Source organism: Leucopleurus acutus (genome assembly GCF_964270905.1).
Source record: "Leucopleurus acutus genome assembly, chromosome: 3".
Lineage (NCBI taxonomy): Eukaryota > Metazoa > Chordata > Mammalia > Artiodactyla > Delphinidae > Leucopleurus > Leucopleurus acutus.
In genome coordinates, this window is record NC_139145.1 from 146,726,737 (window position 1) to 146,749,993 (window position 23,257).

General features: G+C 36.9%; 1 protein-coding gene across 5 annotated transcripts in view; it reads left to right on the plus strand.

Moving 5' to 3' along the window:
* Positions 1-21,869, plus strand: part of LMBRD2 (LMBR1 domain containing 2) — a 50,632-nt gene extending 28,763 nt beyond the window's left edge. For 4 of the 5 annotated variants that reach the window (XM_082836916.1, XM_082836915.1, XM_082836914.1 and 1 more), the window contains exons 12-19: positions 251-384; positions 1,781-1,886; positions 2,549-2,646; positions 5,523-5,626; positions 6,841-6,887; positions 15,321-15,426; positions 19,795-19,924; positions 20,857-21,869. In XM_082836916.1, coding sequence (XP_082693042.1) covers positions 251-384; positions 1,781-1,886; positions 2,549-2,646; positions 5,523-5,626; positions 6,841-6,887; positions 15,321-15,426; positions 19,795-19,924; positions 20,857-20,917 — 786 coding nt within the window. In that variant the 3' untranslated portion in view covers positions 20,918-21,869. The remainder of the gene's footprint in view (positions 1-250; positions 385-1,780; positions 1,887-2,548; positions 2,647-5,522; positions 5,627-6,840; positions 6,888-15,320; positions 15,427-19,794; positions 19,925-20,856) is intronic. The other variant, XM_082836918.1, reaches the window with a different exon arrangement.
* Positions 21,870-23,257: the final 1,388 nt, after the last annotated feature.

Below are 23,257 nucleotides of genomic sequence, written 5' to 3' on the forward strand. Positions count from 1 at the left end.
GGAGAACAGGCTCACTTCAGGAGGTAGCTTTGAAACTTATGGATAGGATGTGGGACTGATTAAGATGTAGATTTTTTTTCATAATTTCATTTTATGAAAAAATGAAATTAGGCGGTTAAAAATTTATACTGTTACTGTGTATAAGTTTTAGAATGTCAATAAATGTTAGCTGGAATTCAAAGATAATGCTTGTGATAGTATATAAGTATTGAAGTCTGTTAGTCTGAAACTGGGTTCTTTGTTTTCTTAGATTGCTTGCTTCCTCTCCATCTTCTTCCTCAGTATCTGTGTTTATTCTACTGTGTTCAGGATTCGTGTATTTAACTATTATTACCTGGCTTCACATCACCAGACTGATGCTTACAGCCTTCTTTTCAGTGGCATGTAAGTAGATTGTGTGTAGAAACAAGGGAAATGTCTCCATTACATGTATTCTTATGGATCTCTCTTTTATTTCTTTTTGTTTATGGGTCTTCACTAACACCTGTATTTCTATGAACTAATTGATTAGGTTTAAGTATTAATTAGGTGCTTGTTGATGGCTAGCTAAATCCTCCTTGAAGTTTAGGGTTAAAATGGGTATGCTAGATTAGGAAGGAAAAGAAAGACATAGTGAGCCTGGATTTACCAATTAGAGGGTCAATAAATAGGTTAGTAATAAGAAGAACATTTGAGAGTTTAGAGACTAAGTCAGACCTAGAAAGTGTTCTGAGGTTCAGTGGCCTCAAACTGAATTGTGGAGGACCAAGAACACCAAAAGAATAATTCTTGCTGAGAGATTTAGTAGAAGTTTAGAGAGATGGTTCCAGCTTGGGCTAGGTTGCACAATCTACTATTTGTCCGTATTGTTAACTTAGTTATATTAGGTTTTTAGGGCTGGACTTTGGGAACTTCAAGAGGAATCAATATCTGAGGCATCTCTAAGACTTTTTTTTACCTTTTTTTCCCCAATAATTATAGACTCAAAGGGAGTTGCAAATATAATACAAAGAGTCCTAGTAACCTTCACTCAGCTTCCCCCAGTGGAGACATTTTATATTGCTGTTGTACAAACACAGACACACTACTGTTAACTAGACCACAGAGCTTATTAATTTTCAGTAATTTTTCCTTTATTTGTGTGTGTGTGTGTGTGTGTGTGTGTGTGTGTGTGTGTGTGTGGATTCCCGTAACCACCACCACAATCAAGATACAGAACTATTCTATCACCACAAAAGAACTCATATTACCTCTTTCTATTCACACCCTCTCTTCATTTTTGTCTCCTTCTACTCTCCAACTCTGTAGTTCTGTAAGGTTCTCTTTTTATCTGGTCAAAACTGAGCTCCAACTATTATTTATACCTGTAATTGTCAGAGTTGACATACTTTGATAAAACTTCAGATCTTTTACGTACTGAGTACAATTCACCTGAGGATGTTACTGTCCTCGTCACGCTATTGAGACAGATTTAGATTACACAGATGGTAGGCGTGGAAGAGGCACATACAGAGGCACTCTGCAAATTCTTGGGATAGAGCAGTGGCAAACACCAGCGAAGGAGATAACCTGAGGCTGGAGTTTTGCCTTGTAGGTGTTGGTGTTTTTAAGGAAGATGTGATTAATAGGATTTTCAGAATGTCTCAAAAGTAAGGGCAGTTTGTATTAAGAATTAAAAATACAAATGGATGAGAATAATAGTTACAATGATCTGAAATGTTCTTAATGTAGTTCAACATAATATATAATGTATCTTCCTGCTTTAATTTTTATATATTGTGTTTATTAATGCTTACTGCAGGTTATTTTGCCGTTTGACTCCTCCTTTATGTCTTAATTTCTTGGGTTTGACCCATATGGATTCATCCATCTCTCACCAGAATACACAGCCAACTGCTTATACATCTGTAAGTATTGTCAAAAAAGAGTTCTTTAGATTCATTATCTATATAGGGTGCTATTATTGTGAAATTTATTTTTACTGCTGGCGGAAAAGTTCTGTTGCATTATTAGGATCTTTTTAAAAATTACTAAAACTTTCTTTTACAGATAGTATATGTAATTACTAATGACTGAATAAAAGTGATATTGCTATATCTTATTATAAAAAATTAATTTTTGGTTCATATAGGTTGTCCAGCTGAGCAATATCAATAGACCTGACCTATAATAATATTAACCTTTATGTTTATGGTCTTAATGTATTTGATGATTTTCAGTAGTATTTATAAAATATTAATATTTGAGGGAGAAAAATCTTAATAAATAAGCAAATTAAGATATAATAGACATATAACATTGTATTAGTTTATGGTGTACAACATAATTGGTATATGTATATATTGTGAAATAATTATCATAATAAGTTTAGTTACCATTCATCACCTCACAGTTACAATTTCTTTCCTCTTGTGATGAGAACTTAAAAATCAGTCTATTTAGTGCTTCATTTCTACTTTTTTGAAAACTCCGAATTAATTGATATAAATGGTTATGGGTGAATTTTCTAATGATGAAAAAGAATGAAAGCTATAGAAGTGTACTGATTTAATTTTTTCTTGCTCCTCAGATTATGGGTTCCATGAAAGTTTTATCCTTTATTGCAGATGGGTTCTATATATATTATCCTATGTTGGTGGTAATTCTCTGCATTGCTACTTACTTTAGGTAAGAAACAACATTGCTTATTTTCCACATATGCTTAGCCTGATCTGGATAACTTTTCTCCTTAAAGCTCTTTTAAATATTCACTGATTGGGTTCTGGTTGTTTGTTTTATTGTGACTTTGTGGGTGCTGGGCATAGTTTAAAGGGGTCGCTTGAGTGACTGGGTCAGGTTCTCCCTCCAAAGATATTTTCAAGAAAAGAGAGAGAGTTATTCTGTTACACATATTTAGTCTACAGAGTGATAGGATTAATTACAGAATGTTAACTCTGAGTCCTGGCCTGTGGTACTGGCAGCCAGTGTAGTTTATGAAGCACCCCCATACCCAGCTTGTATCCAGAAACATATATTAGTCTTAGGGCTTTCCCCACAATCATTCTTGGGTTTCTAGATATTTCAGATCATAGCCAGAACAGAGGGTCAGGTGAGGAACAGTTGAAATCAGACAGTACGTGTAAGGCAGGAAAGTACATGGGCTGCTCTTTTTATAGGATCAGAAAAAGTGGTAGAACCTTGGCAGAGATCAGACTCAAAAGGAGTTAAAAGACAGGTGTGCTTGGCTTCTAGACCCCTGTCTTCCCTACTTCCACGTGTTAGGTGCCCACATCCTGTACTCTGCCTACCCTCTTCACTGCTTAAGTGCTCCATGACACACCAAAAATGCCCCTTAAAAAAAAAATTTTATTGATAATAAGTTTCATCCAACCACTTTTCATTTAAATCTTTCAGTACCATTATATAGTTATTGTAAATAATGTACATTATTGTACTGATATTCTAACACTAGGATATTGAGTAAACAGAAAAGTTTTGTTTGAAATAAATTCTCTATTGAATTTTGTAAAACATATATATTTTACCTTCTCATAAGTAAAGGAACTAAAGGATTATAATTTAAAATAAAACGGTTAATTTGAACTGACAAAAAAATCTAATATTTTCAATTTTTTTCCATAAGGTAGAAAAGACAGAGGTTTATACTATGAAAATGATGTATTAAAGGAAAAGACCAATCATCCTTTGGATATCCAAAATTATATTTTTACTATATGCTTATTCATTTTAACAGTTTATAAACTACAAATGGAACATTAAGAGCTTGTGATGTATAAATCATATCTTCTCATGTTAGTAAGATTAGCATCTCATCTTATTAGATTGTTATACTGATCGAGGAATAGATGGGTGGGATAGTGCCTTGTCAACTATAAAATCTTAAACAAATGTAAGGAACTATGTCTAAAAGGAAAATTGTTGAACTTAAAAATAATTCCTTAAAAGTGTTGTTTTAGAGTTAATTAAGATAAATTTTGAGTGCCCGTTTGTCTTTAAGAGAAAAAATGGTCATATTCCTCAATTTTCAAATTATAAAAATACTCTATTATAGGAGTATATGAAGCAATGCCTAGCTGACATTTCAATGGTAACTTGACTTTATAGGTCAATTTTCTTTTGAAATGCTGGTCTAATGCTGGTCTAAAAATTAGTCTAATTCCCATATTACTAGCACACAGCCATACCCAGAGCTAATATTCAGACTTAACTGCCTAGAGAATATAAAGCTGTTTCCTGACACTTTAGACAAAGCTAAGACCTTCCCAGAGACAATGATCTCATCCTGGAGTATAGTATTCCCACAAGAACATGAAGATGGTAAGGGAATATTTAAAGTCATGGAATTAGCATGACCATCTACCTGAAACCCTAGTTTTACTTACCGTTAAGTCATACAGAGCATTCCTTATACATTAAAGCAGGCAGATAATTTATGAATTAGCCAGATTTTTACACATCACTAATGTAAAATGGGAGATCTTCACTTTTTTTAAATTGCTCCGCTGTTTTCTCTTCCTCCTAACATACACACACACGTACTTCTTCTCCGTTTCTCCTTCTTCCTCTCTCCCCCTTGCTCCATGTATGGTGTTGAGGGCATATGTGAGGGCATTAGCCTGCTGTGCCCCCCTTTGCCTGGCAAAGCAATAAAGCTATTCTTCTCTACCTCAAAAGAAAAAAAAAAAGGAAATCAATGAAAACGTTTGAGTACTAAGGTAATAAAAAGAGCTTGGTCTTTGTTTTGTCTTGGATTTAAATCCTCAGGTCTAAAATTTATTAATTGATCTTTAGCAAGGTTTTTAACCCCTTGTACCTCTGTTTCCTTATCTGTAAAGTGTTATGTATCTCTTAGAATTATAATAAGAATTAAATAAGAGTATCTGTAAATTGATGCATAATAGGAGTTTAACAAATATTAATCCTTCCTTCCTTGCGTGCCATATTTTCAGAGTATTTCTGTCCTGTACAACAGTGAGGTCTAAAGTAAATAGTAAATAAGATATAAAATGATAACCCCCAGATAAGCTATAGTAATGAATTCTGAGTTTATAGTAACACCTATTTAAATAGAATTGAGTAGTTCTCAGGATAAAAAAAACATGAAAATCAATTTGCATAACTAAGACTTTCTAAGCCAGAATATTCTGCACTTGTAAATACTGGTTGTGTATGTGTATTTTCAGTGTTAATATTGCTGTTTGAATATAAGAAAAGAATAAATTGCTTTTATATTATAGCCATTGTTTAGCATCCTGCTATAGTAATCTTCTGAAGGTATGCTAATGGCCTAATTTAATTTGTGTCTGTAAGAAATATGGCTTTGGTGCATACCCTAGTCAGTGGAGTACTGGGCATATAAGCTTCTTAGAAAGGGAAATAAGTACTTCTTAAAGAAAGACAAATGTAGCTCTAGGTAACTTGACATGATAACTAGTAATAAACCATAGGCTTCTGTGGGGTGCAGATACTAAAGAACAATTAACTTATCTTAATGTTTACAGTGTGAAATAATGCTTATCTTTTTGAAAATCGACTTTTATTAGCTTGGGAACTCGTTGTTTGAATCTACTTGGTTTCCAGCAGTTCATGGGAGATAACGATATGACATCAGACTTAGTTGATGAAGGAAAAGAATTAATCAGACGAGGTAAGATTTGTCTTTTAAAATGAATGAAGGGAAAGTGCTAAGACTGAGAATACAAAATTAATGTTTGTATGATTTGAAATTTTTAATCTATCTTAAGAAATTACAAATTAATATGTTTTAGCTAAAATTCTACAGAAAACTTTCATAGCAAAAATAATTCAAAAACATAAATGATTGTTTCATCTGTCTTTAAGAAATTCTGCAGAGGTTTTAATAATTAATATGTCTGCAACTAAATAACGCCCTTGCTTGGTGTTGGAGTCATTTTCCTGTTTGCTTTGAAATAGATTTGCCAAGTTAAATACAGTTAGAAAACTCATTAATTTAAAGAATCATCATTAAAAACAAGGTAAAGAATCATCATTAGTTTAATGCTGCATAGGAAATCATTCAAGCCAAGGCTGGTTTTTAGAATGTGGTAATCATTAACAACCTGTTAGAATACATGGCACTCTGTTAGAATCTAATCTCAAAACTGAGTGTATCAAATTTTCTGATGTTCAAGTGATGGTAGAATAGGAGGAAAAAGAAAAACAAAACTTGAGTCTTGGGACATTGGTTCTTAGACATTCTCCCTACTTGGGTCTGGGGTTTTTGTGTGATCTTATTTAAATGTAAGCCAAAATGTACTGTGGCTCTAAAATAGGCCAGCGTAGCCTTCACATGCTCTCATAGGAAGGTGGTATCTAGTTAATGTAATAGTTCTGCTGCTTTTTGCATTAATTAGACTTCATCTGGAGTATCATATCCAGTCCTGGGTAAGATTTTCAAGAGTAAGACTGATAAGTCAGAAGGAGTCTAGGACAGCCAGAATGAGTCTGTAGGGCATATCTTATGGAAAAGAACCACTGCTGAGTATATAGCCAGAAGAGAGTAATGGAAAAGACTTTTATGCAGAAAGAAGTATGAACTTAATTTAGAAGACAAGACATAAAGAAAAGGGAGAAGTTTCAGAGAAACAAATTTCAAGTCACCATGGGGAAGAAGTTCTTCCCCACTAAAGCTATATATAAAGGGCCATCTCCAACAAAAGTAGAGAAAGTATTCTCTGTGGAGTTAGGTGAACTCTCCAGTTCTTTCCAACAATAACCTATTACCTTTGACTTTGTAGTAATTTAAAGGAAATTGGTCATAGCCTGATACCTTTACTTCAGTTACTCTACATCTAATTAAACCATGTTATACCAAATTTGAGACCACTTTTCTGTCTCTAGAGAAGAGAAAAAGGCAACGGCAAGAAGAAGGTGAAAGTCGACGAAGAGTAAGTACCGTACTTATTAAATTTCTGAAACCTAAAGATTAATGTGAAATATCATAAGAATCTTATTGATTTAGAATAATTGGCTAAAAACAGTGGGAAAAAGACATAGGATATACTTTTACAGAAAAGCAGTTTTAATAGTTTCAGATGTACATGTAGGTATCCTGTCAGACCTGTTCTAAAAAGTCATTAGTAGTAAATTACTTCATGTCCAACATCTAGCAGTTTCTTGCCTAGAGTAGGTGCTCAGTAAATATTTATTGGATAAGTGAATAAATTCATGCAGTCTTGCTATTAAAGTGATTTTGATTGCTTGACAATTATGCTTTTTTTGTAATATGACATTAATTTTATTCCTCTTTAATTTTTCCTTAGTCCTTCGTTTCCTGAGGCAAACTAACCTCCTAGAGAATTGAAAAGGCAAAAAATGAGAAAAATCTAGTCACAGTTACCACAGGTTTTCAACATCTGAGTGTGTCCATTACCAGAGAAGTGAAGACTCAGGAGACATGATAGTTGTCTTCGTGTATTTTAGTGTATGTTATGTAAAGGGAGACTTGGTCTTTATTTCAGAAGGCATAACTAGAACAAAAGAGCAGAAGTGACTGGAAATAGAGTTCACCTTTTTGTGAAAACTTCCACAGTTTACCAAAATTGCAGTGGGATCATCACACATAGAAATTTCCATGTCTTCTAGTAAGAGGGCCAAATGGTATCTGGCACGGTTATTTTAAAATGAAACCCTGCACTGCATGGGAGGCTTTATTAGGACCTCTAAAGTTCCTTTCAATTCTACGAATTTAATGAGTAGAATTCCAGTTAATAAGGTTTTAGTGCAGTTAAGACACAATGCCACATGAGTCATTACCTAATTATGTTTGTATACAACTCTAATTTTGCTATCAGAAATGACTTTTCAGGTCTCTGATTTGTACTTTATTTGGATGAGAGAAAATTTTATTAACATCTCATTAATTACTATGAGTTATCATAACTCTTACATGGTCAAGGTAACTTATTGTAGTTGTAAAACTATTTTGACATTTTAGATAGAATTCAATAACTTAAAAGAATCATAGCTAGCAAAAATGTCTATAAATATCTTCATTCAAGTTAAGTTTGGCAACTATTAAAAGCATTTAGAGATAAGAGAAGTAGTTATCTATACTTTCCTATTTTTTTTTTACATCTTTATTGGAGTATAATTGCTTTACAATGGTGTGTTAGTTTCTGCTTTATAACAAAGTGAATCAGTTATACATATACATATGTTCCCATATCTCTTCCCTCTTGCGTCTCCCTGTCTCCCACCCTCCCTATCCCACCCCTCCAGGCAGTCACAAAGCACCCAGCTGATCTCCCTGTGCTATGCGGCTGCTTCCCACTAGCTAGCTATTTTACGTTTGGTAGTGTATATATGTCCATGCCACTCTCTCACTGTCACAGCTTACCCTTCCCCCTCCCCATATCCTCAAGTCCATTCTCTAGTAGGTCTGTGTCTTTATTCCTGTCTTACCCCTAGGTTCTTCATGACATTTTTTTTCTTAGATTCCATATATATGTGTTAGCATACGGTATTTGTCTTGCTCTTTCTGACTTACTTCACTCTGTATGACAGACTCTAGGTCCATCCACCTCATTACAAATAGCTCAATTTCATTTCTTTTTATGGCTGAGTAATATTCCATTGTATATATGTGCCACATCTTCTTTATCCATTCATCCGATGATGGACACTTAGGTTGCTTCCATCTCCTGGCTATTGTAAATAGAGCTGCAATGAACATTTTGGTACATGACTTTTTGAATTATGGTTTTCTCAGGGTATATGCCCAGTAGTGGGATTGCTGGGTCATATGGTAGTTCTATTTTTAGATTTTTAAGGAACCTCCACACTGTTCTCCATAGTGGCTGTACCAATTCACATTCCCACCAGCAGTGCAAGAGTGTTCCCTTTTCTCCACACCGTCTCCAGCATTTATTGTTTCTAGATTTTTTGATGATGGCCATTCAGACTGGTGTGAAATGATATCTCATTATAGTTTTGATTTGCATTTCTCTAATGATTAATGATGTTGAGCATTCTTTCATGTGTTTGTTGGCAGTCTGTATATCTTCTTTGGAGAAATGTCTACTTAGGTCTTCTGCCCATTTTTGGATTGGGTTGTTTGTTTTTTGTTATTGAGCTGCATGAGCTGCTTGTAAATTTTGGAGATTAATCCTTTGTCAGTTGCTTCATTTGCAAGTATTTTCTCCCATTCTGAGGGTTGTCTTTTGGTCTTGTTTATGGTTTCCTTTGCTGTGCAACAGCTTTGCAGTTTCATTAGGTCCCATTTGTTTATTTTTGTTTTTATTTCCATTTCTCTAGGAGGTGGGTCAAAAAGGATCTTGCTGTGATTTATGTCATAGAGTGTTCTGCCTATGTTTTCCTCTAAGAGTTTGATAGTTTCTGGCCTTACATTTAGGTCTTTAATCCATTTTGAGCTTATTTTTGTGTGTGGTGTTAGGGAGTGATCTAGTCTACTTTTACATGTACTTGTCCAGTTTTCCCAGCACCACTTATTGAAGGAGCTGTCCTTTCTCCACTGTACATTCCTGCCTCCTTTATCAAAGATAAGGTGACCATATGTGTGTGGGTTTATCTCTGGGATTTCTATCCTGTTCCATTGATCTATATTTCTGTTTTTGTGCCAGTACCATACTGTCTTGACTACTGTAGCTTTATAGTATAGTCTGAAGTCAGGGAGCCTGATTCCTCCAGCTCCGTTTTTCGTTCTCAAGATTGCTTTGGGTATTTGGGGTCTTTTGTGTTTCTATACAAATTGTGAAATTTTTTGTTCTAGTTCTGTGAAAAATGCCAGTGGTAATTTGATAGGGATTGCATTGAATCTGTAGATTGCGTTGGGTAGTAGAGTCATCTTCACAATGTTGATTCTTCCAATCCAAGAACATGGTATATCTCTCTGTCTATTTGTATCATCGTTAATTTCTTTCATCAGTGTCTTATAATTTTCTGCATATAGGTCTTTTGTCTCCTTAGGTAGGTTTATTCCTAGATATTTTATTCTTTTTGTTGCAATGGTAAATGGGAGTGTTTTCTTGATTTCACTTTCAGATTTTTCATCATTAGTGTATAGGAATGCCAGAGATTTCTGTGCATTAATTTTGTATCCTGCTGCATTACCAAATTCATTGATTAGCTCTAGTAGTTTTCTGGTAGCATCTTTAGGATTCTCTATGTATAGTATCATGTCATCTGCAAACAGTGACAGCTTTACTTCTTCTTTTCCGATTTGGATTCCGTTTATTTCCTTTTCTTCTCTGATTGCTGTGGCTAAAACTTCCAAAACTATGTTGAATAAGAGTGGTGAGAGTGGGCAACCTTGTCTTGTTCCTGATCTTAGTGGAAATGCTTTCAGTTTTTTACCATTGAGGACGATGTTGGCTGTAGGATTGTCATATATCGCCTTTATTATGTTGAGGAAACTTCCCTCTATGCCTACTTTCTGGAGGGTTTTTATCATAAATGGGTGTCGAATTTTGTCGAAAGTTTTCTCTGCATCTATTGAGATGACCATATGGTTTTTCTCCTTCAATTTGTTTATATGGTGTATCACATTGATTGATTTGCATATATTGAAGAATCCTTGCATTCCTGGAATAAACCCCACTTGATCATGGCGTGTGATCCTTTCAATGTGCTGTTGTATTCTGTTTGCTAGTATTTTGTTGAGGATTTTTGCATCTATGTTCATCAGTGATATTGGCCTGTAGTTTTCTTTCTTTGTAACATCCTTGTCTGGTTTTGGTATCAGGGTGATGGTGGCCTCGTAGAATGAGTTTGGCACTGTTCCTCCCTCTGCTATATTTTGGAAGAGTTTGAGAAGGATAGGTGTTAGCTCTTTTCTAAATATTTGATAGAATTTGCCTGGGAAGCCATCTGGTCCTAGGGTTTTGTTCGTTGGAAGATTTTTAATCACAGTTTCAATTTCAGTGCTTCTGATTAGTCTGTTCATATTTTCTATTTCTTCCTGATTCAGTCTTGGCAGGTTGTGCATTTCTAAAAATTTGTCCATTTCTTCCAGGTTGTCCATTTTATTGGCATAGAGTTGCTTGTAGTAATCTCTCATGATCTTTGGTATTTCTGCAGTGTCAGTTGTTACTTCTCCTTTTTCATTTCTAATTCTATTGATTTGAGTCTTCTCCCTTTTTTTCTTGATGAGTCTGGCTAATGGTTTATCAATTTTGTTTATCTTCTCAAAGAACCAGCTTTTAGCTTTATTGAGATTTGCTATCGTTTCCTTCATTTCTTTTTCATTTATTTCTGATCTGATCTTTATGATTTCTTTCCTTCTGCTAACTTTGGGGATTTTTTGTTCTTCTTTCTCTAATTGTTTTAGGTGCAAGGTTAGGTTGTTTATTCGAGATGTTTCCTGTTTCTTAAGGTAGGATTGTAATGCTATAAACTTCCCTCTTAGAACTGCTTTTGCTGCATCCCATAGGTTTTGGGTCGTCGTGTCTCCACTGTCATTTTTTTCTGGGTATTTTTTCATTTCCTCTTTGATTTCTTCAGTGATCACTTCGTTATTTAGTAGTGTATTGTTTAGCCTCCATGTGTTTGTATTTTTTCAGATCTTTTCCTGTAATTGATATCTAGTCTCATAGCGTTGTGGTTGGAGAAGATACTTGATACAATTTCAATTTTCTTAAATTTACCAAGGCTTGATTTGTGACCCAAGATATGATCTATCGTGGAAAATGTTCAATGAGCACTTGAGAAAATGTGTATTCTCTTGTTTTTGGATGGAATGTCCTATAAATATCAATTACGTCCATCTTGTTTAATGTATCATTTAAAGCTTGTGTTTCTTTATTTATTTTCATTTTGGATGATCAGTCCATTGGTGAAAGTCGGGTGTTAAAGTCCCCTACTATGAATGTGTTACTGTCGATTTCCCCTATTGTGGCTGTTAGTATTTGCCTTATGTATTGAGGTGCTCCTATGTTAGGTGCATAAATCTTTACAATTGTTATATCTTCTTCTTGGATCGATCCCTTGATCATTATTAGTGTCCTTCTTTGTATCTTCTAATAGTCTTTATTTTAAAGTCTATTTTGTCTGATATGAGTATTGCTACTCCAGCTTTCTTTTGGTTTCCATTTGCATGGAATATCTTTTTCCATCCCCTCACTTTCAGTCTGTATGTGTCTCTAGGTCTGAAGTGGGTCTCTTTTAGACAGCATATGTAAGGGTCTTGTTTTCGTATCCATTCAGCCAGTCTGTGTCTTTTGGTGGGAGGATTTAATCCATTTACATTTAAGGTAATTATCGATATGTATGTTCCTATTCCCATTTTCTTAATTGTTTTGGGTTTATTATTGTAGGTCTTTTCCTTCTCTTGTGTTTCTTGCCTAGAGAAGGTCCTTTAGCCTTTGTTGTAAAGCTGGTTTGGTGGTGCTGAACTCTCAGCTTTTGCTTGTCTGTAAAGGTTTTAATTTCTCCATCTAATCTGAATGAGATCCTTGCTGGGTAGGGTAATCTTGGTTGTAGGTTTTTCTCCTTCATCACTTTAAATATGTCCTGCCAGTCCCTTCTGGCTTGCAGTTTCTGCTGAAAGATCAGCTGTTAACCTTATGAGGATTCCCTTGTGTGTTATTTGTTGTTACTCCCTTGCTGCTTTTAATATGTTTTCTTTGTATTTAACTTTTGACAATTTGATTAATATGTGTCTTGGCGTGTTTCTCCTTGGATTTACGCTGTATGGGACTCTGTGTGCTTCCTGGACTTGATTAACTATTTCCTTTCCCATATTAGGGACGTTTTCAAGTATAATCTCTTCAAATATTTTCTCAGTCCCTTTCTTTTTCTGCTCTTCTTCTGGAACCCCTATGATTCGAATGTCGGTGTATTTACTGTTGTCCCAGAGGTCTCTGAGACTGTCTTCAGTTCTTTTCATTCTTTTTTGTTTATTCTGCTCTGCAGTAGTTATTTCCACTATTTTATCTTCCAGGTCACTTATCCGTTCTTCCGCCTCAGTTACTCTGCTATTGATCCCTTCTAGAGTATTTTTAATTTCATTTATTGTGTTGTTCATCGTTGTTTGTTTCATCTTTAGTTCTTCTAGGTCCTTGTTAAATGTTTCTTGCATTTTCTCTATTCTATTTCCAAGATTTTGGATCATGTTTACTATCATTATTCTGAATTCTTTTTCAGGTAGTCTGCCTATTTCCTCTTCATTTGTTAGGTCTGGTGGGTTTTTATCTTGCTCCTTCATCTGCTGTGTGTTTTTCTGTCTTCTCATTTTGCTTATCTTACTGTGTTTGGGGTCTCCTTTTTGCAGGCTGCAGGTTCGTAGTTACCGTTGTTTTTGGTGTCTGTCCCCAGTGGCTAAAGTTGGTTCAGTGGGTTGTGTAGGCTTCCTGGTGGAGGGGACTAGTGCGTGTGTTCTGGTGGATGAGGCTGGATCTTGTCTTTCTGGTGGGCAGGTCCGTGTCTGGTGGTGTGTTTTGGGGTGTCTGTGGACTTATGATTTTAGGCAGCCTCTCTGCTAATGGGTGGGTTTGTGTTCCTGTCTTGTTAGTTGTTTGGCATAGGGTGTCCAGCTCTGGTAGCTTGCTGGTCGTTGAGTGAAGCTGGGTGTTGGTGTTGAGATGGAGCTCTCACGGAGATTTTCACTGTTTGATATTACATGCAGCTGGGAGGTCTCTTGTGGACCAGTGTCCTGAAGTTGGCTCTCCCACCACAGAGGCACAGCACTGACTCCTGGCTGCAGCACCAAGAGCCTTTCATCCACACGGCTCAGAATAAAAGGGAGAAAAAGTAGAAAGAAAGAAAGAAAGAGGATAAAATAAAATAAAATAAAGTAAGGTAAAATAAAATAAAGTTATGAAAATAAAAAAATTATTAAGAAAAAAAATTTTTTAAAGTCAGAAAAAAAACGGACGTATAGAACCCTAGGACAAATGGTGAAAGCAAAGCTATACAGTCAAAATCTCACACAGAAGCATACACATACTCACAAAAAGAGGAAAAGGGGAAAAAATAATAAATCTTGCTCTCAAAGTCCACCTCCTCAATTTGGGATGATTCGTTGTCTATTCAGGTATTCCACAGATGCAGGTACATCAGGTTGTGGAGATTTAATCCGCTGCTCCTGAGGCTACTGGCCCTTTTTCTTCTTTGTTCTCACAGCTCCCGGGGTTCAGCTTTGGATTTGGCCCCGCCTCTGCGTGTAGGTCGCTGGAGGGCGTCTGTTCTTCGCTCAGACAGGACGGGGTTAAAGGAGCAGCTGACTCGGGGGCTCTGGCTCACTCAGGCCAGGGAGAGGGAGGGGTACGGAGTGCGGGGCAAGCCTGCGGCGGCAGAGGCCAGCATGACATTGCACCAGCCTGAGGCACGCTGTGCATTCTCTCGGGGGAGTTGACCCTGGATCCCGGGACCCTGGCAGTGGCGGGCTGCACAGGCTCCCCGGAAGGGAGGTGTGGATAGTGACCTGTGCTCCCACACAGGCTTCTTGGTGGCGGCAGCAGCAGCCTTAGCGTCTCATGCCCGTCTCTGGGGTCCGCGCTTTTTGCTGCGGCTCGCGCCCATCTCTGGAGCTCCTTTAAGCAGCGCTCTTAATCCCCTCTCCTCACGCACCAGGAAACAAAGAGGGAGGAAAAAGTCTCTTGCCTCTTCGGCAGGTCCAGACTTTTCCCCGGACTCCCTCCCGGCTAGCTGTGGCGCACTAACCCCCTGCAGGCTGTGTTCATGCCGCCAACCCCAGTCCTCTCCCAGCGCTCTGACCAAAGCCCAAACCTCAGCTCCCAACCCTGCCCGCCCCGGCGGGTGAGCAGACAAGCCTCTCGGGCTGGTGAGTGCCGGTCGGCACCGATCCTCTGTGCGGGAATCTCTGAGCTTTGCCCTCCGCACCCCTGTTGCTGTGCTGTCCTCCTCAGCCTCGAAGCTCCCCCGCTCCGCCACCCGCAGTCTCCGCCCGCGAAGGGGCTTCCTAGTGTGTGGAAACCTTTCCTCCTTCACAGCTCCCTCCCACTGGTGCAGGTCCCGTCCCTATTCTTTTGTCTCTGTTTATTCTTTTTTTTTTTGCCCTACCCAGGTACTTGGGGAGTTTCTTGCCTTTGGGGAGGTCTGAGGTCTTCTGCCAGCCTTCAGTAGGTGTTCTGTAGGAGTTGTTCCACATGTAGATGTATTTCTGATGTATCTGTGGGGAGGAAGGTGATCTCTGCATCTTACTCTTCCGCCATCTTCCCCCCTCTCCCTATCTATGATTTCTAAAGGCACTGTGCTAATTATACTGATTATCTGATGAATTCCTGATGAAAAAGAATTAGATTATATTACTCTGCATATGTAATCTAAATCTGTTATCACTGATGAATTATTTTCTGACTGTGTGTTCTTGTGTTATATAATCATTTGTTTTTCTTTCCTAGGAATGGAAAGAACGTTATGGACACAGTAGAGAAGATTCCACTAGAAACAGAAATGTTCATATTGACCCAAAAGAGTCAAACTTCTCAGATATTAGTACCAACCGATGTAAGTAGTTTATTGTCTAGTTTTCTAAGAAATTTTTTTCTTATGCTTGCTTGCATAGAGACTGAGGATTAGTTACCCATCCAGAAATGCCTTTAGAGAACTATAAATGTGGTTCTGCAGTGACTTTACTTTTTTCATCCCTCAGTGTATGAGAGGAAGGAGAAACTCAAATACACATTCTGGTAGGAGAAGGAGACATCTGGGACATCAAGTGATTAGTTGTAATTACACTACCTAAATAATAGTACTTATCCCAGGCACATTGTAGGCAGGTACTGATTTCTGTTTACCTAGATGTTTTTCAGGCTGTTCAGTCATTTTTATAATAAGTTACTGATTGACCCATATATATCAGGTACTTTCCCAGGAATACAGGAATACAAAGAAGATAACTTCCATCCTCGGTTTGCCTATAATTTAGTGAGGGACTGATATCAGGCAGAAGACATTGGTCAGTCGGTTGGGTTAGGAAACCTCCCCACATCCTTGACCCTGCCATCTGCTTCTGGGAATGCGAATTCCCAGGATCCAGCACTGAGTAGAAGGCAGAGGTTGTTTGTCTTTGGGGGAGATGCAGGGATGCTGAGAGAGTGTAAGGGTGCATGCCTGATGCTGAGAGAACTCAGCTCAGGGGATGGAAAAGAATTCTTTATTGGGAACAGATTTCTGTTATAAAGAAGTACTGTTTAGGAATAAGTAGTACTTAGCCAGGTGAAGGGGTTTTAGGCAGAAGGAAGAATGAGTGACATGAGAGAACCTTTGGGGAAATGTAGGCTTTTCTCTATGACTAGAGCCTAAAGTAGAAGCCTGATGAGAGGCAAGGCTGCAGAGATAGTTGGGAAACAGGTATTATCATGCTTAGAAGTTTAGATTTTATGCCAAAGATAAGATTTCAATATGGAAAGAAGCATGCTCAGATTTTTGGTTTAGGAAGATGAATTTGACATCTGTATAAAGCATGATTTCCAGGGAAGTGAGACAGAAACCAGTTTAGTGTCTGTTTTAGTAATGCAGTCAAAAAATGATGAGGGCTCCCTCTGCACTCATTCTTATTTCCCTCTCAAATCTGTTCATTCACCCAAGGGAAACTAGAATGCTCTTCTATACCAATAAATCTGATCATATCACTTCTCTGCTTAAAACTGTACAATGACTTTTCATTCTTATGGAAAGCCCTTCTGCGTGTGAGGCTGGATCTCTCCCCATGCTCCCCTGGCCCTCTCTGCTCCGAGCACACCTTGCCTTCTGCTCACTCAAGCAAACACCATTCCTTCTGCTGTGCTGTTTCTCTGCCTGAAATGCTCTTCCTGCCCTTCTTCACCGCATTAGCTCCTGCTCACCTTGCAGATCTCACCCCCAGAGCTTCCTCAGAGAACCTTCCCCAGACCTCTCTGACTAGGCCAGATCACCGTCATGGTTACTAACAGGTGACACTCCTCTTAAACACACATCAGAGTTACCATTTTACATTTGTGTCATTATTTGATCATGGTTCATCTCCCTCACTAGATTGTTAAGTTCCGTAAGAACAGGGACCATACCTGGTTTTGCTCACTGTGGTATCACTAGAGCCCAGCCCAAAGCCTGGCATACGGTACCTGCTCAGTGGAGACTTGTAGAATTGAACAAAGACAACCATATCTGTAGTATATTCTATTTTATGAACGTATATCCTCAGTCACCCTGGTTTACAGTTTTCACAGATACCCACTAGTTGTTTGTTTTTTTTTAATTGAAATATGGTTGATTTACAAGGCTGTGTTAATTTCTGCTGTACAGCAAAGTGATTCAGCTATACATATATATATATACGTTCTTTTTTATATTCTTTTCCATTATGGTTTCTCACAGCATATTGAATGTAGTTCCCTGTGCTACACAGTAGAACCTTGTTGTTTATCCATTCTATATATAATAGTTTGCATCTGCTAACCCCAAACTCCCAGCCCATCCCTCCCTCCCTGCCTCGGCAACCACAAGTCTGTTCTTTATAGATCTCCACTCTTTTTTTTTTTTTTAACATCTTTATTGGAGTATAATTGCTTTACAATGGTGTGTTGGTTTCTGCTCCATAACAAAAGTGAATCAGCCATACATGTACACATGTTCCCATGTCTCTTCCCTCTTGCATCTCCCTCCCTCCCGCCCTCCCTGTCCCACCCCTCCAGGCGGTCACGGGGCACCGAGCTGATCTCCCTGTGCTGTGTGGCTGCTTCCCACTAGCTATCTACCTTGCGTTTGGTGGTGTGTATATGTCCATGCCTCTCTCTCGCTTTGTCACAGCTTACCCTTCCCCCTCCCCATATCCTCAGGTCCTTTCTCTAGTGGTTCTGTGTCTTTGTTCCTGTCTTGCCTCTAGGTTCTTCATGACATTTTTTTTTCTTAAATTCCATATATATGTGTTAGCATACGGTATTTGTCTTTCTCTTTCTGACTTACTTCACTCTGTATGACAGACTCTAGGTCTATCCACCTCATTACAAATAGCTCAATTTCGTTTCTTTTTATGGCTGAGTAATATTCCATTGTATATATGTGCCACATCTTCTTTATCCATTCATCCGATGATGGACACTTACAGTGACACCTAATTCACATAATTATCACTCTGTTGAGATCTTTCTTCCTTTGTATATTTGTTTTGTAGTCTGCAGTGTAGCATTGCAGCTCTATTTACAATAGCCCGGAGATGGAAACAACCTAAGTGTCCATCATCGGATGAATGGATAAAGAAGATGTGGCACATATATACAATGGAATATTACTCAGCTATGAAAAGAAACGAAATTGAGCTGTTTGTAGTGACGTGGATAGACCTGGAGTCTGTCATGCAGAGTGAAGTAGGTCAGAGGGAGAGAGACAGATACCGTGTGCTGACACGTGTATGTGGAATTTGGGAAAGAAAAGATGTCATGAAGAACCTGGGGGTAGAGCAGGAATAAAGACACAGACTTACTGGAGAATGGACTTTAGGATATGGGGAGGGGGAGGGGTGGGCTGTGACAAAGCAGGAGAGAGGCATGGACATATGTGCACTACCAAGTGTGGGGTGGATGGCTGGTGGGGGGCAGCCGCATGGCACGGGGAGACCAGCTCGGTGCTTTGTGACCACCTGGAGGGGTGGGATGGGGGGGGTGGGAGGGAGGGAGCAAGCGGGAGGGATATGGGAACATGTGTGTATATATAACTGATTCATTTTGTTGTGAAGCAGAAACTAAAAAAAAAAAAAAATGAGGGCATGAAATAAGCACCCTTGAGATGACCCTGGAGATAAAGAAGAAAGGATGTGTTTGGATGAGATTTAGCGTAGAAGAAATAGGAGGAAACTAAAGTTTCAGTTAAAGCTAGAAAATAGAGGGAGGATTCTACAAAGAGATTTGGAAGTTTATCATGGATTTGGAGTTAACAGAATGCAGAGATCTGGGAGTATGGAGAATGGTTAAGAGAAGAGGAAACACAAAGCCTTAGGATGATGAGTTAGAAACTGGCATGTGGTAGGCAACCAATATTTGCTGAATGAATGAGAGAAACGGTAAAGGGCAGAGTCCAAGATGACAAAAATATGAGAGAATTGGCTTGCCTTAGATTTTCAAAAAGACCTATATTATAGTTTGTTTGAAGCTGTTGAGCTGCTCAAAATAACATTGTGAAAATTTAGGTTGTTTATGAAGTAAACCCCATTCACGTAGAGAAGGGATTAGTTCTCTAGATCTGTGCTGACCAGGGTGGTAACCATTAGCCACATATGGCTGTTGAGCATTTGCAGTGTAGCTGGTGCCCCATATTGAAATGATAATATTTTGTATATACTGAGTTAAATTAAATATATTAAGATTAATTTCACCTATTTCTTTTTACTTTTTTAATGTATCTACTAGTAAAAAGTAAATACGGGGCTTGGAATTTATTTCTGTTGGACATTACTGCCCTAAACTATTGCTTCATGGGAAAAAGACTCAGGCCTTTTTGAAGAGTTTGAGTTGATTACACCTTAAAATCCTAGCCGAGAAGTGAGATGTAGCACCCCCTGTATTCAGTGTGCAACCAGCTGAAACTTAATTTGATTATGAACAATTTCACTGTTATGATACCATAGTTAAATACTAATCCTGATTCATATTAAGTCTTTGCACTATAGCTGCTTCTGAGCTTAGACTACATACAAGGGAGAACTTTTCCTTGTTATTTTCTGTCATACTGTTAATCATTTTAATCTAATTTTAAGATAACTACATAGTTATCTTTTCTTAATATTGTCTTTACAATCAAAATTCACATCCTTTATAAACTTGACTTTTCTTTCCGTGAGTCCATAGACTGTGACCCATAAAAACAATAGAAAGTGGACATTTTCTTCTTCTTTTGCAGCAGCATCCAAATATACCAGGGCTAATAATAGGACTGAAAGGGACCGAATAGAACTCCTCCAAGATGCAGAACCTTTGGATTTTAATGCAGAAACATTCACTGATGATCCTCTTGAATCTGAATCAGGAAGGTAAGTTCCAGCTTATCATTTTGGCTCCAGCATTCCTCTGAAATTTTAATAACATTCTGACTTGACGAGATAAACATAAGGAAAGTATTCATCTTTACTACTAATAAAAAGCATATTAAGCAACCTTTGAAACCTTTTAACACCTTCTAATGCTTTTGTATTTAAAAAATTATAGCATCTAGTGGTGGTGATTGAAATTAGTATCTTCGCAAACTACTACTAGTAGTATGATAAATAACAAAAAGAATTGAAATCATTTGGTAGAATCTTAACAATATTTATATGCCTATTTCTGACAATCCCGTTTATGAAATGTATCATATTTTGCAATAGTTTACATAGGTGTAACTGGGTGGCACACTATTCTAAGCACTTTAACAACAGTAATTGTATTTTATGGTTGTCAGTCCAATTGAATTTGCATCCAGAGAGGCTCAGTAACTTACCCAGGATCACACGGCTTGTAAATGACAAAGTCAGGCATTTAAACCCCAGGACTCTGGCTACAGAGTCTGTGCTTTTAGCTACTATACTATGTAGAAATAATTAAACAAAAGCAAATCATCATATGCATGAAGATATTTGCTATAGTATTGCCTATAAATAACAAGAAGAATATTCTATTTATATTCAACAATCTAGTTATTAAATCTGTTAAGTTCCATGATGTATTTTACATCTCCCCACTCCTTTCTTTTTACATCTTTCACCCCGCCATATGTGTCATATGTCATAGGCTCTAAAACCGTCATTGGTTGATTTATAATTAGGTAAATCCCTTTGGGATAACATTCTTGGCTAAGTTCCTGATTTCAGCTACTGAATAGATTTTACAGTTCTTACAAATTATGTAGCCACTTCCTTTTAATGTGTCCTTGTTTTTCTCTCCTTTATTTTTGATGCCTTGGATCATTTCTTTATCCACCTTTCAGGTATCAGCCTGGTGGACGATACCTCTCAATGTCTCGCAGCCGAATATTTGATGATGTTTAAAATCTGTAAGAATATATGGAATAACTAACCAAGATCAACACATAAGTTCAGTCTTTATGAACATCTGTATGCCCTAGAATTTACACTGAACTCTTAGTGAAAAGTGTCAGGATAAAAAAGGCACTAAAAATTAATGGGATCTTAGTAATAATAGTTTATTGTTCATTGAATAGAGTATCATCTTTTCTAATAAGGTTTGTTACATACCATTCCTGAAGTGTCTGCCTTAGAAGTACAGTTACAGTGGAAGGATTTAATTCATGATTAAGATCAGTGTATGTTGAAAACATGTAGTTCAGTTTGTTTCAGATAAATTTTTTTCAGGAAAGTTGTTTCAAAGGTCCAAGGAAGCCATAGTTGTAACTGAATAATAATATACAGTTTTATTATTGTGACTTACTATTTTCTGTTTCTAAAGAGTATGTTGATCCTTTATTTCTCAAAGAGATGGACACCTCAATAACAACCATACTTACAAAACCCATGTCTTAAAACATGGCTTACTTACCAGACATAACTGAATGCTCTTTTTCAATACTGTATGCAAATTAGTTAGGTTTTTGCATGTATAATTAAGATTATCCTTCAACTGATAGTGTTTGTATCTTCAGCATGTGTACTATAATCAGGTGATGTATTCTTTCAGTCTTTGGTGGTAACTGGAAATTGTCTTATGCTTTTGGTATTGTTTTGTAAAATTTTCATTTCAGAGAGAGGTGTTCACCTTTGACATTTAGCATATTGATTTGAGTTGATTATTCCATTCAAGAAGAATCGTAATTATTAATGGTAAATAGTGGGGGGTTTTAATAACCAAAGAGTCCCACAAAATTCTCTGCTTTTGAAAGGTGCCTGTTTATTCCTTTTGTAAAACAATATCTGGTTATTCAAAGGTAAAAAGTCAATCCATTTACTGTTATTACTAACAGTTAAATTATGATTTATAGAAAACTAGTTGAGAATGGAGATGTGTAGTAACTTGTTGGTTAAACATGTTATTATTTAAAATTGAATTTTTTAAACTTTGTGTTTAAGCCAAAGTTAGGTATTATATTTTAAATCATCAGTGTTTTATTTCACAGTGACTATAGTTGAGCACAACATGTTTGCAGAGAGTTATGTCCCTGAAATATTTGCAACTCTGAGAATCCATACCTTGGATTCACCCAGTGGTGACTGTACTTGAGCTTGCCCATGGCTGTCTTAGTTTAACACCTATTATCTCGTGTAACTTTTAGTAGTGGCCCAGTTTGAAGATGAATTATATAGTCAAATTTGATTATATGTTTCTTGAGGGTAGTTTTTCCCTGAATCATATTTAAATGTTTTATTTTCCTCTTTTCGTAATGTTATCATTTAAATTTTTTAAAAGCCACAGTTTTATGCAGATACTGAGAGGAATAGTGTATCATCCTAATTATCTGATTTTCTTAAATTTTTATGAACTTTGAGATTAGATCCCTTTTAAAATATCAATGGATAGATTTTACTCTCAATCGAAGATTATATAAACTGCTTATTTAAGAACACACACACACAGCCTTTTATTGTGAAGCATGGTTAGAGAGCAGTAGGCCAGGAGCAGAGATAATTTAACACTGTTTGAAATTTCATGATTGACCATTGAAACCTTGGGCAAATCATGTAACCATTCAGTGCCTCAATTTCTTCATTTTCAAAATGAAGAGGACTCTTGCTATTTACCTACTGATCTACCTCACAAAGCTATTGTGAGGGTATTGAGTTGATGTTTATATGGTGGCATTTAAAAAGACAGAATAAGTTGTTAGCTGTGCTGGTTTTGTTATTTGAAAATAGTGGATGGGAAAAGGATCACCCCAGGAAGGGGTCCAGTTTCTTATTATTACAGAGAAGCTTACAAGTTCCCAGAGCAAAAGCTCTTTTGAGAATAACTAATCAAAATCCTGTGAAAATAATATTGTTTTATTTTTCAGTCTTTGGGTTTACTTTGGAATATTTTCCTTAAGTATAATGTTGTTTCTCATCAGATTTTATCATGAAACTCAGATGCTATTGTAGAAATAGAATCAGAAAAAGAGAAGAAATGATCCAGTTACTTTTATAACTTATAGTACCCTAAGATATATTGATAGAAATAAGTAAAGGAATGTACTACTTTATTTTATTGTTAAATTTTTTATGATTATAATAACTTTTCAGTTATTTCCAAAATAATTTTTGGTTGTTTAAGTGATCCAGAGTATTCAACTTTTTAAGCAGAATTTATCTTACAGGATTTCAAATATGATCATATAGGAAGGTTACCTAGCTAGGTAAATTTGTGTTTAGAAGGTAATGATTTAACCCCTGAGGACTAAG